We start from the raw sequence: 25,700 nt of genomic DNA on the forward strand, positions 1-25,700 counted from the left end.
GCCCCCTACTGAGCGGTGAATGACTTGCCATATGAAATTGACTTAAAACAAGAGTTTAAATCCATTTTATTTTCCTTTAAATTTACAAAGCAATACAACATTTTAACATTGCATTGGCATGCTTGTGAAAGATGACAAAGTTTGACTTCAAAACGATGGCACTAGAAGATGCATAGGCCTATATAATACAACTTCTGTATTAGATATAACTGCTTCGATACATTCCATCATGATGATTCTAGAACACTTCACATCTACATCCAGAATCTACAATCAAGAGCGACATTAAAAGCATGAACTTTAAAATACAACTCAGCATTCCCAACATCAAGTTTTGGCAAAGTGTATGAGAAAAGAAATAATTTAAAAATGCCACAATGAATATGAAGAGTAATGACTTAAAACATTTAATCGAAGTAGTAATTTTGTAGGAAGATGCTGTTCAGGCCATTGAAGACGGGCTGATAGTTGTAAATCAGAGCTTTTTCCTCTTCACTTTGCGAAGAAAAATAATGATGGTTTTTCATTGCTGAAACAATAAGCACATCAACACATAAATTCAGCGGTCAGAAAGACTCTATGCTGCTTAAAATCTCTTGAATGTTGACTGTTTTCAGAACAAACAAGTTTTTAACACCAAGTTAAGTCCAATTAAAATGGTTAAAAGAAAGCCAAGATGAGAGAACTTCCATTTTTTTAGATGACCAACCTTCAGAAACAAAGAAGTGGGCAGTGTAGAAAGTGGCTTTGATGGCTGAGAGGGTGTGCACCATACCGGGTTTATCAATCCACTCGAACGGGCTTTTCTCTGGGTGCCACTGCACCGCGTAGAAGGGATATCGAGACGCTACAGGACATAAAGTATATAAATGTAATAAAATGATTCACTTGCTAAAAATGTGAACAAACCAATATCTACATGTAGACTTCTAAATGTAAAACCAACCAGTTGGTGTTTAAGGGTGGAAATCAGTTTAATAAGAATCAGCAGACTGAGACTGTTTCTGAATGATGGGTTACATCACACACACACACACACAAAGAGATGCTCTGTGATGTACAGAGAGACATTCATACCCTCCATGGTGGAAATGAACTCTTTCTTGCCGTCTGTATTTGTGGTCAGGACCCTATAAAAACGCTTCAGCTTGGCATTGCCACTGTAATTCTGTAAGAGCAAACCATTTTTATACAGTGAATATACAGTGACTGATCAGTATGCAAAAAGCAGTATGGGAAATGCAGAAGTCACTGGTTATAATGGCAATGTTGGTTTTATTGTTCCATTTTATACATCGTGAAATTACTTCTGGCAAAAATTCTCATACGCTTTAAACAGATGAATTGGTACCTGCATGGACAAGCTCCAGCTGTGGAAATTAGACGTGATGTTTTCTTCTGCCAGAGACTGAAGAACATCCTTTGGGAATTTTTTGAACAACCTGCTGTTTTGGGCTCCTGTAAATCAATCAAAATCATTGACCAAGCATTAACTCACAATAATGAGCCAATGCATGAAATTGGTAAACCAGACAACACAAACTGTGGTTAGCAATTTCCATCATTTATATATTCTGCCATGTTTATACACATAAGTATGCATTATTATATGTTTCTACCCATTAATTGTCACTTGTAATCATGCAGAATGTGTTGCATTTGGTGGAAAACACATGGATACCAACCCGGGCTGAAGGTCAACGGCAGGGTGACTGCTTTGGTGTCGGTCAAGGTCAACAGGTTCTTGTTGCTGGTCAGAACCGTGAGCTGCTGGAAACCCTGACAGGTTCCCCAGATCGGAAAATAATCCGAAACATCATTCGCCTGTTGTTGATCATAAAGAAGACGACTCAAAGAACAATCAGATCAATTCAAAAGAATTTTCACGGTTTCACTTTATTTTGATGGTCCCTTTAACACATTCTGTTGACTATAAGTAATGCTGCACCTACATGTATTAATTAGAGTATTAGTAGACTGGTAGAGTTTGGGTTAGAATAAGTTGACATAGTTGTAAAGTTACTTATAGTCAGTAAAATGTCTGTTGTTGGAGGAGCATCATCACAATTAAAGGACAAGTTCGGTATTTTACACTTAAAGCCCTGTTTACAGATCGTTTCTGATGAAATAGAACGGTTAAGATTAAAATTTGGACAAATGCTGCTGTCCCGAGAATTTTCGGTTTCTTTCGCTTTCCCCTCCAGCTACAGAATGGCTGCATAGGTGCACTGGAACAATCCTTCCTAAAATGCATTAAACTTTCGTTTACAAAGACGTGAAACTCACCGAGTGGTCAGGGGTGTTCACTGATATGCTCACACAAAAATCTCTGTAAAAGATGCTTTCCAACAGGTGTTTTACCATTCGTTGTAAAACTGTGGACCTATTTTTCCAAACGTCTCACACCCGTAGATTCCTCCGTTGAGAGCTTGAATAATAGACACTCCAGTCCAGTTTCCGGCGGCGGAGTAATACCGTACCTCACAGCACATCCAATACAAGTCAATGGAGTTGGACAAAAACTATGATAAAACCTGTTGGAAAGCATCTTTTGCAGCGATTTTTGTGTGAGCATTCTATTTCATCAGAAGCGATCTGTAAACATGGCTTTAAGTGTAAAATACCGAACTTGTCCTTTAAGTGTTACCATTTTCACATATGAGTTGTTTTTTTAAACGTACCTTTATTGCAAGTTCATAGAAAATCTTCGACACTCTGGTAAACTGAGACTTTTCAATGTCCACATTTCCTCCAGGTAGCAACAAACTAGCCAGGTAAAAAAAAAAAAAAAAACGGTTAACAATCACCAGAATATAGGTGAATAAAAAAAAACAAAAAATTAAAAAAAACACGAAAATCCAGTGGTTTTGGAACATGGTGTGTCTTTTCTCTAGTTGGACCAGTTTCCATGTTACAAACATCTTTATTTTTATTTATCCATTATTTAACCAAGAACGTCTCATTGAGATAGCACACTCTTCTTCCGGAGAGTCCTGATTTAAGTCGGACGCACATAAGAGACAAGTACATGTTTTCCCTTTACCTTTAAAACTTGCTCAAACGAGGAACTGTATTTATATCAAATTACATTTTGCAATTCACTCTAGGTCCAGGGAACATAAAAAGAGGAAGAAAATTTGACCAAATGCTGAATGCACCCTATGACCTTTAAAGCACATTTGAGTTGTAGATCTAGTGCAATAGTTGTGTGATCGGACAAAAGATTAGAAAACATAAAAAGGTAATTTACCTAAAATAGTCATGTAAATGCATGTAGAACAGATCAACAATCCAACACGGATAGAAAAGTACTTTGCACTATTTTCTTTCTCCACATGGAAAACACAGCTTAAATGTCAAACTATTGAGAAACACTCACCCATTTATTGCGTTGAATAGTTTTTCATACTCCTCCTCTGTCCGATTTATGCTGCAAACAAACATATTTATCTATGTGTATTCTTTATTTAACGTTTTTTTATTTTATTTATTTTTTATGTATAGCTTGTGTTTAACATACCGGATCGGTACAACCCTGGCACCAGCTGACTCCAAATGTTTCACATATGATGCAGCTATATAAGAAGATCCCTGTGCATGAGGGTCGTCCTCCAAGTTTTCCTGGGCTAAAATTCCTGAAACACAAAAGACATGTTTATTAGAAGAAATGGGATTTTAGCTACTGAAAACATCAGGCTATAGGGGTTTGCATGTCTTAGCTGGTTTAGCTTGTCAGTCAAGCTGGCGTTTACCAGCCAATGTCACAACCACAACAAGAGAAACAGCCAACTAGACTCATTTTACCAAGCTAGGAGACATTTAAGCATTTTCTTTTTCTTTTTCTGTCTGCAAGGTTAAGTGGTCTCCCAACCATATGTTTAAACCCCTTTACGTGTTGCCGTGTCATTGAAGAGTTAATAAATAATTTAGAAGAAACTAGAACGTTCCACCAACGGAGCTGCGGAGAAAAAAGATGCTCCGATATAAAAAGAAGAAAAAGAAGAAAGAATCGCATGACATAGCAAAAAATATGAGATGTAGCCTAATATCATAACATCAACATACATCATACACTACTTTAAGCAGAATAGCACATTAAAAATAAAATAAAAAATAGTGAAATCGCTTAAATCTTAAGGTCGATGATTCGAAAAATTAAATGTTATCCTTACCGATGATTGGTCTGTAATTTAAATTACGAGCGCATGATGCTGGAAACCCGCATTGAATAGCGGCGAAGACCGCGAGCACGAGCACCTGGCGATACATCCACCTCAGGTAACACACCAAAGGACGAAATAAATGAAAGCTTCTTGATGTTATCAGTAAAGAAGACGATATGTCAGCTCCTCTGGTGATGTCAGGCTTTATAACGAAAGCTGAACCCGGATCCGATAATCCACAGTCGTTAAACAAACAACGTTTCGACACGCGCGTGAATTATTGAGGCGTGTATGTTCTTTCGCGAGGATCAGCTTTGAAGATTCACAATCCAATGAGAGCGAAAAGTCACGGCTGGCCCCGCCCACTTGATTCATCATCTCAAGCGTATTACGTTCCTTCATTTAAAATGTTCTAAACGTAAGTTAGGCTGCATTATTCTCAATTATTATTATTTATTCTTTTTTTTGTCTAAAGATGCCTAATCATAAGTTAGTTTTGTTCTCCTCTATAGAAGATATACTTACAAAAAATAGCATGACATTGTAAAAAAAAAAAAAAAAAAAAAAAAATTAAACACTTGAAGTCTTGCTCACATGCCAGCATTATTAATCATTTATGGACAGGGCACTCCCCAGCTATATTTTGCAAGCCTTTAATTGTGTTTAATGAATAGTCTACAGGAGAAATAATGACACGTGGCATGATCAAATTTAGACAAATATTTTGTATTTTGCATTTAATTTTCTTTAAGATGCACTGACAATTACCTTTGCATTTAAAAAAGGTGACACATAAAGAAAAGAATACATGTTTAATAAGTAAAGTGAAGTGACATGCAAGGCCAAGTATGGTAACCCATACTCAGAGAGTGTGTCCTCTGCATTTAGCCCATCCAAGTTAGTGCACACACATTAGGAGCAGTGAGTACTTCCCACTTCTGTTCTGATTAAAAGCTCGTCACATGTAAGTGCACACTTTGTTGTCGGAAAGAACAGGAATCATGGAGGACACCAGGTTTATTCTTGCCAATGTATTGGGAAAATCTTAAAATCACAATATGCTAAATATTTTTGCTGTGTAGGGCCTATAAAACACAATTACGCTTCAAACAATTGTTTATTTATGTAAATTCAACTGGATTTTTGTGTATTTGTGAGTCTTGTAATTCCTTACTCACCATAAACAGTGACATTGAACATTTTCTTTGAAACCTTATTTCTGTGCGTAATCTCCACAGATGATCAGATCATCTTTCTGTATTTCAGTGACTGAATCTCCCTTCATCACTGACACTGACTCTGATGCATCTGTCTCAGCACCAAAAACACCTGAAGAGCATCCGAAATGGTTATTCAGACACAACTCAGAACTTTCTATTGGTTAAACTTTTTATATAAAATCAGTTTTAATCAATTTATTGATTACTGAAGATATTTTATTAATAAATAATTTACCAACAAGACAAAACCAGTACAAACTGAACAAAACAAACACATGGGCCTTTTTCTAAGCTGTTTGCTAAACAGTCAATAACTCAAAATGAATGTCAACATTAAGAGTGACCAGGCGATGCATGAAAGATCTAAGTCTTGAGTCTACACACACTCGCTGAGGTCGCAGTGCTGAGGTTAGAGTTGCAAACATGTTTGCAGCATAAACTATTCTTGTTGGCAGACAGCCACAGGTTATTTATTTATTTATTTATTTATTTGCTGTATACTATATTGTTGAAGGAGAAATAAAATCAGAAAATAACATTCTGTGTAACTACATTTACTATATTATTTCGCTGTAAATGTTTGTTTGATGTGGAATTCAGACTGTGATGTTCATGTTAGTGAAAGGAAGGAAGGTCTTCAAACTCTCGTGCACACGCTGTCTGTCCACCTGACAAATGAACCCGCTTTTTGTTCTAGATAAACAAATGAGGCCACAACAGGTTTCACTTTGACTCACAAACTGAGTGTCATGCATTAAGTGAATCACATATCATTTTCTTTCTGCTTTATACAAACATATACTGCCTGTGAGTCGATTCTAAAATGCTAAAAATGACATTTAAGTACTAAGAACGATTGTTGTGGGTAATATTACTTTTAACTGCAAAATTAGACCTTGCTTTTTAGAGAATATTGGAATTTGTAAACTCAGACATTGATGGTTATTGCTCCAACCTGACTTTAATCATGCAAATGATTTGGCTTTTAAATGTACTTTTTTGCATTTACAACACAGACAGAGAGAGAACAGTGTGTGAACAAGATGCCCCAAGACCTTTTCAATATATAATATGTACATTTTTTTTTTTTAAGTGAAATTGAAGATGTTGGGGGTGTCAAGTGAAGTTTTGTACCTGCACTGCATGTTGTATCAAGTCAGGCTATTGAGATTCAGTGCTGAATATCTGGCTCTCTATCGACATCTAATGGTTAGAATATAACTTTGCAAATTACAGGTGGATGAACATTTGATGAAAGATAAATGGCTCATTGACAATTTTAATATTATGTTGTTTGTTGTTGTAGTTGTTTTAACATTGTTAAAGTTGATCGTTTCTTTAATAGAAAAAAAGCTTGTATTTCCGTAGTTTTTTTACTGAAAAAAATATCATGCACAAACAACATGGCAAAAATAATACATCATTGCAATATAACAGTAAGATCAGGTGCAAAAATGGATTGAAAAAAATAATAATAATTAATTAAACTAAAGAGATAGGGTTTATTTTCAATTCATAATCTTCTATTATAGCAAACGTTGCATTTTAGTGTTTTTTTTTTTTGTGTGTTTTTTTTTTTTTTTTGCATTTTTACTTTTCATAATTTTAAGGGCATTCGTATAGCTATAGAAAAGAAACTAGTGAAATACAAAAATCTTTTTTGCTGCTCATAACAAGTCCATATGTCCCTTTGAGAGAAGACTCAGATAAGAAAACTTTTGGAAAAGCTAGTCATGAATACTTACCAAAAGTGAAGTGAAACACCGTGACCTTTGTGTGATAGATGGCGATATAGTCCATTTCTCTCTTATTGCGTGCGACCAAGCGTGTAATCCGCTCTGAGCTTTCTTCTGAGGAAGTTTAAATCACTCTTTTTTTGTGGAAACAAACAACTGTCATCAAGAATAGACACCAGTGGATATCAATCAGTAGGCTAGCACTGGGTTTAGTGTCTTTTTTTAAAATAAGTTTCAAAATGTGCATTTTGTCGGTTCAGAAGTTGTGACGGGACGAACATTAAGCGGCCCATTTCTACTTTTCATGTTTCTTCACTCAGATTTTACTAAACTCTACAGCGATATGAAGAGCATTTTTTTTTTCATTTTATCATTTACTGCACATAGACGGTAAGTTGTAGGCTAAACATTGTTTAACGCACTTTCGGTTTCAATCGTTTGAGCCTGTACACCTTTATTAAACTTTTTTAACAGCACTGCAGGTATTCTACATGACTAAAAAATAGACATGTGCATTTTTTTAAATAGGCTAATTGTTTCAATAAAAGAATAGTATGCTATTTACCTTTATAAGAATGTGTTAAGGCAAGGCAATAAGCGATCGAGGGGCGGGACAAGGGTGTGCCAGGGTGTGCCGGTGCCACCCACAGTGGCAGCTGGCACACCTAAAAATGGATGCAGAATTATTTTTTATAGTCTCAATAAAAAATGTTTTACTAAACTTGGGCTATTGTTGTTAACGTAGAATATATACATTTTTTTTTAAATCAACCCTTTCACGCGAAAGTTAAAAGTATTTTAGCTGACCCCTTGTTTCCATGGCGACGCGTCATGATTGTCACGTGACACACCGCAGCCACAATAACTAACAGGGGCACGTTCAAGTTCAAAACGGTGCGCAACGTTTTGCTACGGTTTCCGGGTTGAACGTTATGTTTCCTGGAAACGGCGTGCTCCGGTGTGCACCGGGGTTTGAGATACGTTCCATTTCGAAAGGGAACTCACACTACGTCAGAATGACGCTATGGGGAACGCCTCAGGCGTGACAGGTGTCTGAAATCACTATCAAATCACGGCAATCACATTGACCGGCGACAGCCCGTGAATCATTAACGTGAATGATTAACGTGCGACCTGCAAGTATAAAAGGGCGCTTTGCAAACATGACAAACATCTTTTTCGTCTTCAGGGACTGTCTGTTTGATATCGCTGGAAAAGTCGGCAAAGAAAATGAAACGCACGGAGAAGGCTGAAAGCTTCAGGAGGTGTGCGGATCCGTGCCCAAGGTATTTGACGCCGGGTGATTCACACGAACTGTGCGTTCTCTGTCTGGGCAAAGAGCATGCACAGGCGGCTCTTGAGGGAGCTGTCTGTGCAAACTGTGAGCGTTTTGTGTTGAAAACGCTCCGCTCTCGTCTAGCCCTCTTCTCGAGTGAGGAGGGCTCACCATCTGTACCTCGTGGCTCAGGTCCCGCTCGCGCTGAGGCAGAGCGGCGACTCGCGTCATGGGGTTCCCAGAGGGATCTCGCCGATCGTCTTGAGAGGGGTGTTAACCTCTCAGATGATTCGGCGGATGACGAGGGTGAGTTGCAGGTGGATGACGAAGAGGATTTTTCTCCTACTGTTCCTGCAAAAGATGCTCTTCAGGACGGGCAGGTGATGGATGATGAGGAGGTCATTCAGGTGGACCCTGAACCCTCTCAGCCACCCTGCCCCGTGTATGCTGAGCTGCTGGATGTAATGGAACGCGCCACTGACAGGTTGCAACTGCCATGGCGGCGCGTTAGGGGAGAAGTTGTTCGTGGCAGGCTGGACGATCGATTTCTCCCCGGCCATAGACCACCAGCTCAGGCGAGCCTTCCATTTCTTCCTGATCTCCATACTGAGATCGAGAGGGCATGGAAGAACCCATACTCTGCTCGGATCCACCGACATCAGCGGGCTAGTTTCGCTGATGTTGAGGGGATCGGCGAGTATGGGTATGTGTCGATGCCGCCCATTGACGAGACGTTTGCGAACCATCTCGTGTCTGGGCGGGCGTCGACACTGAGTGCTCCAGCCCTGCCATCCAAACCGCTCAAGACCACAGCGCGTTTGAATGGCAGAGCATACACGGCAGCGGGTCAGGCCGGTGCTGCCCTGCACACTATGGCGGTGTTGCAGGCGTACCAGGCCGACCTGCTGGGGGATCTCGACCAGGGGGCAGGGCTGTCCCCTGAGGCGGTGGCTGAGCTGCGCCGCACCACAGATCTTGCTCTCCGGGCCACTAAACAGACTGCCGCTTCGATCGGTCGATCGATGGCGGCAATGGTGGCCACGGAGAGGCATCTGTGGTTGAACCTGGCTGGCATCGGGGAGAAAGAGAAGGCCTTTCTCCTTGATGCACCGGTTTCGCCCTCTGAACTTTTTGGCACCTCCGTGGAGGCGGTGGTTGGAAAGTTCAGGGAGGCGAAGGCGCGCTCAGCGGCGTTTAAGACCTGTATACCGCTGAGATCCGGATCCGAGCCCAGACAGGCGGGAGAGCCTGGCCCTTCACGACCTGAGGGCCGTAGACAGGGCCAGAGAGCTAGTGTCGCCTCTCGTGCACCCCCTCCATGTAGGAGCAGGTCACAGAGGAGGCGTGACTCCCGCAGGAAAAAGAAGGATCTGAGGGAGGTGATCCAGTACAAACGATCACAGCGTTAGTGATGGATCATCTCCTGGAGGGCTGTTACTATCCCAGCCCTCTCCTCTTTTTCCCGACTCCCCAGGCGTTTCTTACACCAGGCCTGGGGCTGGGTCTATGATGAGAACAAGGTTCTGATGGCCCGCCTCGGCTTGGTTGGTGAGAGCGCCTCTTTCAGGCATGTAAAGTGATGGACCCCAGGTTCATAAAGAACTCTCTGGCGAGTCTTCACTCCGCACGCCGCAGGTGAACTGGTTGGTTTTTAATATAATTTCTGTGTGTATACCAACACTGATTTGTATTTCTCTACAGACCTTGTTCCCTGTATAGACCTAGGGAGTCATTCTTAGAGGAGCAATAAGGTAAGGTATTGGAACTTCAGGGCCCTGAAGCCCCCCCCCCCCCCAGCTTGTGGCTAGAACGATTTAGGGAGAAGCTCAAAAAAAGATTGGCTCCCGTGTGAGTATGTGATGGCCTTCCTGTCATGACATTTTTATGCGTGGTGGGCCACCACTCATTTTTATTTAGCCTCAGGGCTTTTAGCCACCTAGGGATAGAGTAGTTGGTCTTCCTAAAAAAAAAAAAAAAAAAAAAGCTTTTTTGCTTTAGGTTTGGACTGACGTTGGTGCTTCAGATAGATCTTAGGTCTTACCTATTGGTTTGTGACTTTGGTATCCTGAGTATTTCGCTCCCCTGAGCTCTGTAAGGTGTCAGTAGGTTGAGTGTTTCACAGCCTCTCAATCAAGTAGGCTGTGGCTCCTTCGAGCCCTCAGGTAGATCTATGCTTATAGGTCGGCCCTAACCCGGGCCGCCTCTGTAGCTGGCCTAGGCTATGTTTGGGATGTTGGAGGCGTTCTGCTAAGTATAGCTGCCGCATTCATTATGTGTAGGCTTCCTCCCCTAGATTTCAGCCTCCTCCCTTAAATGGGAGTTGTTGGCCAAGGCCCGCCCCTTTCACTGCATTCAGGGGTGATAGAGTAATGCAGGGTGGTAGTTGAGGTATGATCCTTCAGGCGGGTCAGGCTGTCTTTCGCTCTGCGATGTGATAGTTTGCCAGACCCTGCCGAACAGAGCTACTTGTTTTTAGGCCTCTAGAGCTGGCTCCACTCAGCCCGTTGAGCTGAACCGCTCGAACGATGGGTGAAGGTTGGTTGGCTTGCAAGCAAGCTCCGCTCCCCCAGGCTGGGCACAGGACAAATCCCTGTCACCCTTTGGAGCCACTTGCAGGCCCGCTCCCTGTCTAACATTTCAGGGGCATATGGTGTTACTCCCCCGCTAACGCAGGGTAGTTTTGAGTAATCCATTCTCAGCTCTGTATTATCTACCTCACACCATGATGGCTCCGGTTGAGCAGGGAGTTCTAACTACATTTCATTCCGGTATTTGAACTCCGCTCCCTTGAAGCCAGAGCATTGCCATGAGCTGATGCCCATGCATTTAGTAGGTAGGCCCTTAAAATGGGGCCTCCACTAGGCAGAGTGGCGTATGTTGTACTCCCCTGCTATGAGGGTATTGCTTTTTGCTGAGTACACTGCCTTTGGCAATGTGATTAGGTACCAGCAGTGTTCATTAAAGTAGCAGAAAGACTCGCTATCAGCTAGTAGGCTCGACCGGGCCTCCCTGTTAGGCGAGTCCCCAGCAGCAGTCACATCCAGCTGATTAGACTGTTTCAGGAAGTAGGCCTCTTCAGGCCTCCCTGAAGATGGGCTCCCACATTTTTTGTGGGGGTCAGGTAGTAGGCTTTACTAGGCCTCCCTGAGGGCTAAATCCCTCATACTGTGGTACTAAGTGGCCCTGAGGTTGAACTATCAGTTAGTAGGCCTCATAAGGCCTCCCTGAAGGCAAAGCCCCATAGACAGTCAACTGGACTGCCAGTCTGGCCCAATGTCAGCTGTGGTTTTCAGGTAGTAGGCCTCTCCAGGCCTCCCTGAACGTAAGCTCCTTCATGTCATGGTTCTCTGGTAGTAGGCCTCACCAGGCCTCCCTGGAGTTGAGTTCCAACATACTTTGAGTTTCCACTTAATGTGGTTTTTCTGGTAATGGGTAGTAGGCCTCTCTAGGCCTCTCTGTAAGCGAACTCCTATGTACTGTGGTAGGCTTCACTAGGCCTCCCTTAAGTTGAGCTCCAACGTTTTGTGGTTGTCATGTAGCAGGCCTCTCCAGGCCTCTCTGTAAGTGAACTCCCATGCACTGTGGTTATCAGGTAGTAGGCCTCACTAGGCCTCCCTGAAGTTGAGCTCCCACATACTGTGGTTATCATGTAGTAGGCCTCTCCAGGCCTCCTTGGAAGGTTAGCTCCCACTTACTGTGTGTTTCCACTTAGCATGGTGTTTCAGGTGGTAGGCCTCGCTAGGCCTCCCTGAAGTTGAGCTCCCACATACTGTGGTTGTCATGTAGTAGGCCTCACCAGGCCTCCTTGAAGGGTTAGCTCCCACTTACTGTGTGTTCCACTGAGCATGGTTTTTCAGGTAGTAGGCCTCTCCAGGCCTCTCTGAAAGTGAGCTCCCACGTTTTGTGGTTATCAGATAGTAGGCTTCACCAGGCCTCTCTGAAGGTGAGCTCCCACATACTGTGGTTGTCAGGTAGTAGGCCTCTCCAGGTCTCCCTGAGTAGTTTCACTGTGGTGCTGGGTTTTGTAAGCTAGTGGCCGCTTACTTTCAGTTTAGCAGACCTTATCAGGCAGCTACTGAAGGTGAGCTTGCGCCCTGGCTCGACTCAAGTTTGTATTCTCTGCTACGGGTTCCCTCCTGGAACCTCTTTATCCTGCTACAGCCTGGTTGCCTACCAGGTAGATCTAATGCTCCCCTCACTGAGGGTCAGTATGAGTATGTGGTCTCCTGAGTCTGATCAGTCGGTCGTAGGCCTCTCATGAGGCCTCCCAGTTAGATCAGTCCTTAGGCCCTCACAGGCCTCCTTAGTGTTTTGAAACACAAACACTGGGTTGATCCGTGGATCGAGTAGAGAAACTCCCCTCGCTGGCAAGGGTTGTAAAGCACTATGCTGAGTCATACTCTCCAGGATATCCCGTCTCTGAGATCCGGTCCGAGTGGTTCACTGCCTGCTTCGCAGTCCCTCGGGTTGGATGCCTTCCTAAAGGCAAGTGTCCAGAGGCTCTGTCTTCGGACAGACAGGAAGTGGCCAGACTGTAGTGTCTTATATGGTGACACCAGGTCAGGCCTGCCTGGTGGCATTTCAGGTGGCACGTTCCCCTGAATAGTGACTGGCTGGGGTTCCCTCAGGTTCCCTAGCCACATTCCCTAGAAGGGACCCCTTCTAAGAAGTTGAAGTTGTGGTCCTAGGCCCTTGAGCAGGCCCAGGTAGACCTTTCACTAAACTATGTTTATGGAGGTTTTCTGTGGTATCATATAGCTTGGGCTATGACCGTAGGGAGTGCTGTCACTGACAGCCCAGTGTGACCTGGGGGTGAGTGGTTCTAGCGTTCATTTGAATTGCCGGTTCTGACAGTTGTCACTGCCTTTGGCATGCACTCCCCTTAGCATGGTGGCGTTGGTATATCGTTCCCCATAGCGTCATTCTGACGTAGTGTGAGTTCCCTTTCGAAAGGGAACGTCTCAGGTTACGACTGTAACCTATGTTCCCTGAGAACAGGGAACGAGACACTACGTCTTCCTACCATGCCTCGGGGCCTGCCTGCAACAGTCCCTTCAGACGATAGGATGTTTGTCATGTTTGCAAAGCGCCCTTTTATACTTGCAGGTCGCACGTTAATCATTCACGTTAATGATTCACGGGCTGTCGCCGGTCAATGTGATTGCCGTGATTTGATAGTGATTTCAGACACCTGTCACGCCTGAGGCGTTCCCCATAGCGTCATTCTGACGTAAGCTGTGTCCCAAAGTGAAGGCTGCGTCCTTCGAAGGCCATATTTGAAGGCCGATTGCGTCACCGCGGCGCGACGAAGGACGTCCCAATTCAAAGGCTGCATCCTTGGAAGGTCGCATTTGAAGGCCGATTGCGTCACCGCGGCTCGATGAAGGCTGTCCCAATTCAATTCTCCATCCTTCGAAGGCCGTATTCGAAGGTCGGTTGCGTCATCGCGCCGCGACGAAGGCTTCCCTGATTCAAAAGCGACGCCAAATGCACCCTTCGTTTCCCCGTGAAAAGAAGGATACATAAATGGACACTTAGCGGCCTATTCTACCCCATAAGTCATTGCGCGCCGTTGACGACAGCATTTATTTATTTATTTTTAAAGGCGGCCGAGACTAGAGATCGGTGGTGGACAGCAAATTCACATTTAAATGTAAGTATTATGTTTTCATTTACTCAAATAGCTAGCGAAACCAAAGTTAAATTTTCTTATAAACTTCTTCTTAACTCCTTCGTCACCATTGCGTGGCTTCATTTATCAGGTAGTTTTAGGCTAAACTTGTGGTAATAACGTTATTAGTTTAACAACCTATTTGTAATATTTGCACTTGTGTATTATAAGAAATATCACTCACTCAATAAAGCCCAAAACAATAAGAAAAGCAGTAGATAAGGCAATGGGGTTTCACTTTTATGTGTTTTTGTAGTGCTGTCATGCAAGCTATGTGGTTTTAACCAAATTTTAGTATACAGAAATATGATTTCTTAAGTATTTTGTATGCATGTCTTGATGTGTCATATTTTGCAGTGTTAACAATGCACTTAAGATTGCTCCTCTGTGTTAAGTACCCTTTTCTGCTTTTTTAGAACAATTCAGGAAAAAATGGGTCTCTCTCTCTCTCTCTCTCTCTCTCTCTATATATATATATATATATATATAAAGAAAAGTAATACACACATCTTTGCTGAAATGTATTGTCCTGTTGTTGTTAACAAGCCATGGTTCATTTGCTCTGCCTTTAGGATTGCAAGTGTCCTGGGACAGGAGAGGGTGTGAGTGGGAAACCCACTGCTGAAACTTGGCCCTGGTTTGTCCTCATGGATGAGGTGTTGGGACAGAGGCATTGCACCAACCCCCCTGTCCTCATCGCCTCAATCCCTGAGGACACACCAGGGCCGAGTTCAGTAGTGGGTGCCCACGGTGAGGAGAAGCCAGCGGCAGCAGCACCAGCACGAAGGCGGTGAGACAGGACGGGTTTTTGGACTTGATCAGAGAAGAAATGCAACTACAGAGGGAGGCAGAGGCGAGGAGTACACAGGAAAGAAGGGAGGATGGACAGGCTGTTTTCTCTTCTTGAGAGAATGATTGAAAAATATATATATTTTCTACATATTCTTGTTTAACTTTTTTCACTTTTATTTTTTAAAAGAAAAATGATGTACATTTATTTTTATGCAACTTTAATTGTGTAAATAAAAGAGAATGAATTGTTCTGGACATTGTTTATTTTTGTAATGACAGTAATACATTCTGCATGAAACAAATTCTATACCTTTTTATTAGGGCCCGAGCACCGATGGTGTGAGGACCCTCTTGGAATTGCTCTGTTTATTAGGGCCCGAGCACCGATGGTGTGAGGACCCTCTTGGAATTGCTCTGTTTATTAGGGCCCAAGCCCTGAAAGGGCGAAGGCCCTATTGTTTCCGGTAGGATTATTTATTAGGGCCCAAGCCCTGAAAGGGCGAAGGCCCTATTGTTTTCGGTAGGATTATTATTATTAGGGCCCAAGCCCTGAAAGGGCGAAGGCCCTATTGTTTTCGGTAGGATTATTATTATTAGGGCCCAAGCCCTGAAAGGGCGAAGAGCCCTATTGTTTCCGGTAGGATTATTTATTAGGGCCCAAGCCCTGAAAGGGCGAAGGCCCTATTGTTTTCGGTAGGATTATTATTATTATTATTATTATTATTATTATTATTATTATTTTGTCAACCTTTCGGGCACTTTTGGGGCCCTTAACATGCTCAAAAACTCTTGAAATTTTGCACACAGGTCAGAACCCGCGGCCATCAGGGCCGGGCTGAAGCTGGTACCCGGGCGTGGCAGGGGGCCTCGACAGCGCCCCCTGGAACGGGATCCGAACACTTGTCCATAAATCAGACACGCTTGCATGTAATAATATGAAACTCGGTACACATATAGACCTCATCGGGCCGAACAACTTTCGTGCTCTAAGTTTTACGCCAGACCAACAGGAAGTCGGCTATTATAGGTTGTTTGGAAACGCATGCTGTGGAATTTGATGTACTCCTCCTAGGAAATTGATCCATTCGCCTCCAAACTCGGTCGGCATGAAGTCAAGACATTCAGGATGCTAAATTGCGGACGGATTTTTGATATCTCGAACGGTTTGGCCGTGGCAAGGAAACGAATTTATGGCGAATAATTCAAACAGGAAGTGTGTTATAACTTCTGCATACATTAACTGATCTTGATGAAACTTCAGCAGTGTGTTAGTTGTAAGAGGCCGATCACATGGATGTGACATTTGTGAGTCAAAGTTATAGCGCCACCAACTGGCAACAGGAAGTGTGTCACTTTCAAAATGCTTTGAAATCACCCTCTTATTTTTACCCGATTTGCTTCAAACTTTGTGTGTATAATGTAAACACACGGCAGATGTAGACCTGTGAAAGGATTATTGATATCTTAGATACTGTTGCCGTGGCAACGCATCAAACTTTAATATTCTTTTCGGATGCTTTTGAGACTCTTCACATGCTTGAAAATGCATGAAACTCGACAGACACATCACATTTATTATCCAGTAGACGTGCAAATTTTCAGAAACGGGCGTGGTGAAATGGCTCAGTAGCGCCACCTTTAGTCAAAAGTGGGGGGGTTAGTTTTATCAACAGCAACAAAACTTGGTATGTGTATTGTTCTCATCAAGACGGACAACTTTCTAATTTACAGTAACTAGCTCGGACCAAGAGGAAGAGAGATATTTTGGTTTGAATGTGGATTTTCTGGAGAATTTTCTCTCCCTCTCTCTGTGTCTCTGTGTGTGTGAGGGGAGGGGGGGATTTGACTATTGCTTTTATATTGTTAATCAAGGTTTCAGGGGCTTTTGGGGTCCTTAACGTGCTCAAAAACTCTTGAAACTTTGCACACAAGTCAGAACCCCCTGGCATCAGGGCCGGGCTGAAGCTGGTACCCGGGCGTACCCTCAACAGCGCCCCCTTGAACGGGGTCTGAAAACTTGGTCCATATATCAAACACGCTTGCATGAATTAATATGAAACTCGGTACACATATAGATGTCATCGGGCCGAACAACTTTCCCTCTGTCAAGTTTCACGCCAGCCCAACAGGAAGTCGGCTATTATGGGTTGTTTGGAAAACGCTTGCTGTGGAATGTGATGTACTCCTCCTAGAAAATTCATTCAATCACCTCCAAGCTCAGTCAGCATGTAGTCAAGACTTTGAGGATGCTAAATTGCGGACGGATTTTTGATATCTCGAACGGTTTGGCCGTGGCGAGGAATCGAATTTATGGCGAGAAAAGAGAAACACGAAGTGGAATAACTTCTGCATACATTAACTGATCTTGATGAAACTTCAGCAGTGTGTTCGTGGTAAGAGGCCGATCAGATGGATGTAGCTATTGTGAGTCAAAGTTATAGCGCCACCAACTGGCAGCAGGAAGTGTGTCACTTTCAACATGCTTTTGACAAAAGTGGGGGGGTTAGTTTTAACTACAGTAAAAAAAAAATTGTTTGTATATTGTTCTCATCAAGCCGGACAACTTTCTAATTTACATTCATTAGCTCCAGCCATCAGGAAGTCAGATATTTTGGTCTGAATGTGGATTTTTTTTGCTAAATCAGCCTCTGAATTTTTAGCCACTCCTCTTAAACTATTTATTTTATTCCCACCAAACTTTTTCAACATGATGAAAATACATTAAATATGCTAAATTGTGAATGGATAATAAATATCTTAAACGGTTTTGCTATGGCGAGGGATTAAAGTAATGTCCAAAAAGGAAACACTAAAAATCTTCTAAAAATGTAATTATATACCATTTATTTCTATATAAAAGTATACAAATATCACAACTAAACCCATTTTATTCTGTTTTTGCAATTCAAGAAGAATGAAAAAGTTAAAAACAGGCTATTTAGTGCTATTTGGTTAAACAAAAAAGCAAACATAGGGCTATACTGCCCTCTTGTGTCCAAAAGGACATCAAAATAGTATATAAAACTTTTTACCAGGTAGGCCAATATTGTATTTAAATATACATTTATTAGGTATGTGTCTGAGGATATTTTCCCACCGGTTAATCGACGTGTAACACCGCTGGGGGCTTTTGAATTGCCAACTTAAAAACGAAAGTAAAATATGCTCGTCCGCACTGACATTGATAGTGGTTGAGCGAGCGTTTCAAATGAATTCCTATGGAAGTAGGAATTAACTGAAAAACGTTCACTCTGTTCTGCTCGTTCCTCGCCGTGGATGCGCACCGTTATGAATGCCCGTGCAGCCATGAGCATTTTAGTTTAATTTTACAATTAGTGCCTTTCGGGGGGTGGATTGCTTGAAATTATTTTACAAAAGCACAATGTTGTGTTTTATTGCGACTGTACACACATATAAGTTAACACTTTGCAGTTTGAATGTCGTCCTGTATAATGACGGAGTATGTTTTTATGTGTCCACTCTTCAATCGCGCCCACGCCACACACACACACACACGGTTTACTATCTTTGTGGGGACTCTCCATAGACTTAATGGTTTTTATACTGTACAAACTGTATATTCTATCTCCTCACACTAACCTTACCCCTAAACCTACCTATCCCAGAAAACTTTCTGCATTTTTACATTTCCAAAAAAACTCATTCTGTATGATTTATAAGCTTGTTTACCCATGGGGACCTCTATTTAGGTCCCCACTGTGACACAAGTCCCCATGAGTCTGTGTGCATTCAGGTTGAAGTCCCCACCGGGATAGAAAAACATGAACACACATACACACACACACACACACACACACACACACACACACACACACACACACACACACACACACACACACACACAAACACACATTCCAGCATTGCAATCTTGACATCGCAGCCTGTTCATTATAGCCTTAAGAAAATATAATAATAAAATAGTTAACCTAACATATAAAAATTACACTGCTCTAAATAGTCAGTAGTACAATTCGTACATTCACAGTAAGCACCGCTCCACTGTGATGTTTCAAGCACATTCTTGCGCGTGTGAAGAGGATGATTTTTTCCGTCGATATTGGAACACGAGTGAAGAACAAAGCCTATAATAAAGAATAGTTTAGCATCTAAATACATCGCAAATGCTGAAACATTTTGATTCTAATGAGAGGGTTACGTGAGCCCAACAGTGCTTACTTTCGTTTTTATTATTACATTAAATTTAAAAGATTTATTGTGGAATATTTTGAGTGTATCATAAAATCAGAATAAGGTAATAAGGTTTCTGTCTTTTATATATATATATATATATATATATATATATATATATATATATATATATAAATATAGCTGCGAGCAGCGATGAAGGGCCAAAGCCGGTGGCACCGCCACCCCGGTGCCTTTAGGTAACTAAAGGCACCAGGGTTGCGGTGCCACCGGCTTGGGCCCGTAATCGCTGCTCGCAGCTATATTTATTATTATTATTATTATTTTGTCAACCTTTTGGGCACTTTTGGGGCCCTTAACATGCTCAAAAACTCTTGAAATTTTGCACACACATCAGAACCTGCGGCCATCAGGGCCGGACTGAAGCTGGTACCCGGGCGTGGCACGGGGGCTCGACAGCGCCCCCTGGAATGGTGTCCGAAAACTTGGTCTATAAATCAAACACGCTTGCATATAATAATATGAAACTCAGTACACATATAGATCTCATCGGGCCGAACAACTTTCGTGCTCTAAGTTTTACACCAGCCCAACAGGAAGTCAACTATTATGGGTTGTTTGAAAAACGCATCCTCTGGAATTTGAAATACTCCTCCTAGAATATTCGTCCAATCACAACCAAACTCGGTGTGCATGAAGTCAAGACATTGAGGATGCTAAATTGCGGACGGATTTTTGATATCTCGAACGGTTTGGCTGTGGCGAGGAAACGAATTTATGGCGATTAATGGGACACAGGAAGTGTGTTATAACTTCTGCATACATTAACTGATCTTGATGAAACTTTCGCAGTGTGTTTGTTGTAAGAGGCCGATCACAAGGATGTGACTATTGTGAGTCAAAGTTATAGCGCCACCAACTGGCAGCAGGAAGTGTGTCACTTTCAAAATGCTTTGAAGTCACCCTCTTAATTTTACACGATTTGCTTCAAACTTTATGTGTATAATGTAAACACACGGCAGATGTAGACCTGTGAAAGGATTATTGATATCTTAGATACTGTTGCCGTGGCAACGCATCAAATTTTTATATTCTTTTCGGATGCGTTTGAGACTCTTAACATGCTTGAAATTGGATGAAACTCGACAGACACATAACACTTATTAGCCAGTAGACATGTGAAAAGTTTCAGAAACGGGCGTGGCAGGGGGGCTCAACAGCGCCCTCTTGAACAGGGTCTGAAAACTTGGTCCATATATCAAACACGCTTGCATGAATTAATATGAAACTCGGTACACATATAGATTTCATGGGGCCGAACAACTTTCCCTCTGTCAAGTTTCACGCCAGCCCAACAGGAAGTCGGCTATTATGGGTTGTTTGGAAAACGCTTGCTGTGGAATGTGATGTACTCCTCCTAGAGAATTCATTCAATCACCTCCAAACTCAGTCAGCATGAAGTCAAGACATTGAGGATGCTAAATTGCGAACGGATTTTTGATATCTCGAACGGTTTGGCTGTGGCGAGGAATCGAATTTATGGCGAGAAAAGAGAAACACGAAGTGGAATAACTTCTGCATACATTAACTGATCTTGATGAAACTTCAGCAGTGTGTTCGTGGTAAGAGGCCGATCAGATCGATGTAGCTATTGTGAGTCAAAGTTATAGCGCCACCAACTGGCAGCAGGAAGTGTGTCACTTTCAACATGCTTTTGACAAAAGTGGGGGGGTTAGTTTTAACTACAGTAAAGAAAAAATAGTTTGTATATTGTTCTCATCAAGCCGGACAACTTTCTAATTTACATTCAATAGCTCTGGCCATCAGGAAGTCAGATATTTTGGTCTGAATGTGATTTTTTTTGCTAAATCAGCCTCTGAATTTTTAGCCACTCCTCTTAAACTATTTATTTTATTCGTACCAAACTTTTTCAACATGATGAAACTACATTAAATATGCTAAATTGTGAATGGATAATAAATATCTTAAACGGTTTTGCTATGGCGAGGGATTAAAGTAATGTCCAAAAAGGAAACACTAAAAATCTTCTAAAAATGTAATTATATACCATTTATTTCTATATAAAAGTATACAAATATCGAACTAAACCCATTTTATTCTGTTTTTGCAATTCAAGAAGAATGAAAAAGTTAAAACAGGCTATTTAGTGCTATTTGGTTCAACAAAAAAGCAAACATAGGGCTATACTGCCCTCTTGTGTCCAAAAGGACATCAAAATAGTATATAAAACTTTTTACCAGGTAGGCCAATATTGTATTTAAATATACATTTATTAGGTATGTGTCTGAGGATATTTTCCCACCGGTTAATCGACGTGTGACACGAGTGGGTGCTTTTAAATCGCTAATATAATAGTGAAAGAAAAATAATGATAATGTTGCACACACAAATCACACACATGTGGGAAAGAATAAACAACACTAAACCGCCATTAGGTGTCGCCAGGCATCCATCTTAATAAGTGAGTCATTGATTCATTCGTTCAAACGATTCGTTCGAATGAGTCGATCATGATTAAGACAGATGTTTATGGATTGATCATTCAATCTTTGAGTCAACCGATTCGTTACAAATGCTGAATCGTTCAGTTATGAGAAAACACGTGATAAGTGATGGTTCTGCCGTGATCTTTGTTTAACTATTTTCGCTGCTGAAACAGAACAAAAACAGTCAACATTGCATCTAAAATGTAAGTGACTTAATTGTAACTGTTTATTTGTATGAAATCTAGGGGTGGGAGAAAAAAATTATTCTTAGATGCATCGCGATGCGGACGTGGACGATTCTGAATCGATTCACAAATGTCAAAAAATCGATTCTCTAAAAAAAATTTTTTCTAATAACGTAATATTGACGGAAGGCAAAAGGCGGAACTCTAAGCGGACGTGCGTGCAGTCTGTGGCGCGCACATAACAGAGAAGTTTCTTCTGCTCACCAAGGCTGCATATATTTGATTAAAAATACAAACAAAAACAGTAATATTGTAAAATATTATTCCAATTTAAAACAGCTGCTTTCTATTTTAATATATTTTAAACTGTTATTTATTCCTGTGATCAAAGCTGAGTTTTCAGCATCATTACTCCAGTCGTCACTGTCACATGATCCTTCAGAAATTATTCTAATATGATGATTGATACTCAAGAAACATTCATTATTATTTTAAATGTCGAAAACAGTTGTGTACAGTCTTTGATGAATAGAAAGTTCAAAAGAACAGCATTTATCTGAAATCTAAAGCTTTTGTAACGTTAAACACTACCGCTCAAAAGTTTTGGGTTAGTAATAATTAAAATTGTATTTTTGGGGTAAATAAATAAAATAAATCAGTACTTTTATTTATGAAGGATGAGTTAAACTGATCAACAGTTACAGTAAAGACATTTATAATGTTAAAAATATATATATTTGAAATATATGCTGTTCTTTTGAACTAACATTCATCAAAGCATTTTGAAAAAAAAAATCTGTACACAACTGTTTTCAACATTGAAAATAATAATGAATATTTATTGAGCATCAATCATCATATTAGTATGATTTCTGAAGGATCATGTGACACTGAAACTGGAGTAATGATGCTGAAAACTCAACTTTGATCACAGAAATGAATTACTATGTAAAATATTTAAAAATTGAAAACAGCTGTTTTAAATTGGAATAATATTTCACAATATTACTGTTTTTGTTTGTATTTTTAATCAATAAATGCAGCCTTGGTGAGCAGAAGAGACTTCTCCTAAAAACATTAAAAATCTTACTGACCCCAAACTTTTGAACAATAATAGAGTTGTTCTATTATTGTTCAGAATAATAGAATAATAGAATAATAGGCCCTCAAAAATGCAATTAAATGCGGAGAAGAAGAAGAAGAATAATAAATATATATATATATATAAATATAGCTGCGAGCAGCGATGGAGGGCCCAAGCCGGCGGTACCGCCACCCCGGTGCCTTTAGGTAACTAAAGGCACCGGGGGTTGCGGTGCCACCGGCTTGGGCCCGTAATCGCTGCTCGCAGCTATATTTATATATATATATATTTATTATTATTAGGGCCCAAGCCCTGAAAGGGCGAAGGCCCTATTGTTTTCGGTAGGATTATTATTATTAGGGCCCAAGCCCTGAAAGGGCGAAGGCCCTATTGTTTCCGGTAGGATTATTTATTATTATTATTATTCTTATTTTTCTGTCAACCTTTCGGGCACTTTTGGGGCCTTTAACATGCTCGAAAACTCTTGAAATTTTGCACACAGGTCAGAACCTGCGGCCATCAGGGCCGGGCTGAAGCTGATATCCGGGCGTGGCAGGGGGGCTCAACAGCGCCCCCTTGAACGGGGTCCAAAAACTTGGTCCATAAATCAGACACGCTTGCATGTAATAATATGAAACTCAATACACATATAGATCTCATCGGGCCAAACAACTTTCGTACTTTTACTTTTTACGCCAGCCCAACAGGAAGTTGGCTATTATGGGTTGTTTGGAAACGCATGCTGTGGAATTTAATGTACTCCTCCTAGGGAATTCATCCATTCGCCTCCAAACTCAGTCAGCATGAAGTCAAGACATTGAAGATGCTAAATTGCGGACGGATTTTTGATATCTCGAACGGTTTGGCCGTGGCGAGGACACGAATTTATGGCGAATAATGGAAACAGGAAGTGTGTTATAACTTCTGCATACATTAACTGATCTTGATTAAACTTCAGCAGTGTGTTCGTTGTAAGAGGCCGATCACATGGATGTGACTATTGTGAGTCAAAGTTATAGCGCCACCAACTGGCAGCAGGAAGTGTGTCCCTTTCAAAATGCTTTGAAATCACCCTCTTATTTTTACCCGATTTGCTTCAAACTTTATGTGTATAATGTAAACACATGGCAGATGTAGACCTGTGAAAGGATTTTTGATATCTTTAATACTGTTGCCATGGCAACGCTTTAAACTTTAATATTCTTTTTTGATGCTTTTGAGACTCTTAACATACTTGAAATTGGATGAAACTCGACAGACACATCACACTTATTAGCCCGTAGACTTGTGCAAAGTTTCAGAAACGGGCGTTGTGAGGGGCTCAGTAGCGCCACCTTTAGTCATAAGTGGGGGGGTTAGTTTTATCAACAGCAACAAAACTTGGTATGTGTATTGTTCTCATCAAGACGGACAACTTTCTAATTTACATTAACGATCTCCGACAAACAGGAAGAGAGATATTCTGGTTTGAATGTGGATTTTCTGAAGAATTTTCACTCCCTCTCTTTGTGTCTCTGTGTGTGTGAGGGGAGGGGGGGATTTGACTATTGCTTTTATATTGTTAATCAAGGTTTCAGGGACTTTTGGGGTCCTTAACGTGCTCAAAAACTCTTGAAACTTTGCACACAAGTCAGAAACCCCTGCCATCAGGGACAGGCTGAAGCTGGTACCCGGGCGTGGCAGGGGGGCTCAACAGCGCCCCCTTGAATGGTGTCCCAAAACTTGGTCCATAGATCAAACACGCTTGCATGAATTAATATGAAACTTGGTACACATATAGATCTCATCGGGCCGAACAACTTTCCCCAGGTCAAGTTTTACGCCAGCCCAACAGGAAGTCGGCTATTATGGGTTGTTTGGAAAACGCTGTGGAATGCGAAGTACTCCTCCTAGAGAATTCATCCAATCCCCACCAAACTCGGTGTGCATGAAGTCAAGACATTGAGGATTCTAAATTGCGGACAGATTTTTGATATCTCGAACGGTTTGGCCGTGGCGAGGAAACGAATTTATGGCGAGAAAAGAGAAACACGAAGTGGAATAACTTATGCATACATTAACTGATCTTGATGAAACTTCAGCAGTGTGTTCGTGGTAAGAGGCAGATCAGATGGATGTAACTATTGTGAGTCAAAGTTACAGCGCCACCAACTGGCAGCAGGAAGTGTGTCACTTTCAACATGCTTTTGACAAAAGTGGGCGGGTTAGTTTTAACTACAGTAAAAAAAAAAAAGTTTGTATATTGTACTCATCAAGCCGGACAACTTTCTAATTTACATTCATTAATTCCGGCCATCTGGAAGTCAGATATTTTGGTCTGAATGTGGATTTTTTGGATATTTCAGACTCTGAGTTTTTAGTTACTCCTCCTTATACATAGGGCTATACTGCCCTCTTGTGTTCAAAATCAGGTAGGCCTATTGTATCTATATAAAAATATACTAGGTAATATGTGACTTTGAGAATATTTTATCACCGGTTAATCGACGTGTGACACCAGTGGCGGCTTTTGAATCACCAACTTAAAAATGAAAGTAAAATATGTTCGTCCGCACTGACATTGATAGTGGTTGAGCAAGCATTTCAAATGAATTCCTATGGAAGTAGGAATTAACTGAAAAACATTCCTCGCTCGTTCCTCGCCGTGGACGCGCACCGTTATGAATGCCCGTGCAGCCGTGAGCATTTTAGTTTAATTTTAAAATTACCGCCTTTCGGGGGGTGGATTGCTTGAAATTATTTTACAAAAGCACAATGTTGTGTTTTATTGCGACTGTACACAAATATAAGTTAACACTTTGCAGTTTGAATGTCGCCCTGTATAATGACGGAGTATGTTTTTATGTGTCCACTGTTCAAACGCGCCCACGCCACACACACACACACACACACACACACA

At 41.5% G+C, this 25,700-nt stretch overlaps 1 protein-coding gene across 1 annotated transcript; it reads right to left on the minus strand.

The window, feature by feature from the left end:
* Nucleotides 1-44: 44 nt before the first annotated feature.
* Nucleotides 45-4,511, minus strand: LOC307169944 (gamma-glutamyl hydrolase). Its single transcript, XM_079890827.1, has 9 exons — nt 4,173-4,511; nt 3,521-3,635; nt 3,380-3,430; nt 2,682-2,766; nt 1,686-1,824; nt 1,352-1,458; nt 1,078-1,168; nt 710-847; nt 45-529 (listed from the first exon to the last, which is right to left on the minus strand). Exons 1-9 carry the CDS (start codon nt 4,267-4,269, stop codon nt 408-410), a joined length of 945 nt encoding a protein of 314 aa, XP_079746953.1. The 5' UTR covers nt 4,270-4,511; the 3' UTR covers nt 45-407.
* Between the last annotated feature and the right edge of the window lie 21,189 nt (nt 4,512-25,700).

The sequence above is a fragment of the Squalius cephalus genome (genome assembly GCF_949319135.1).
Source record: "Squalius cephalus genome assembly, chromosome: 13".
In the NCBI taxonomy this organism is placed as follows: domain Eukaryota; kingdom Metazoa; phylum Chordata; class Actinopteri; order Cypriniformes; family Leuciscidae; genus Squalius; species Squalius cephalus.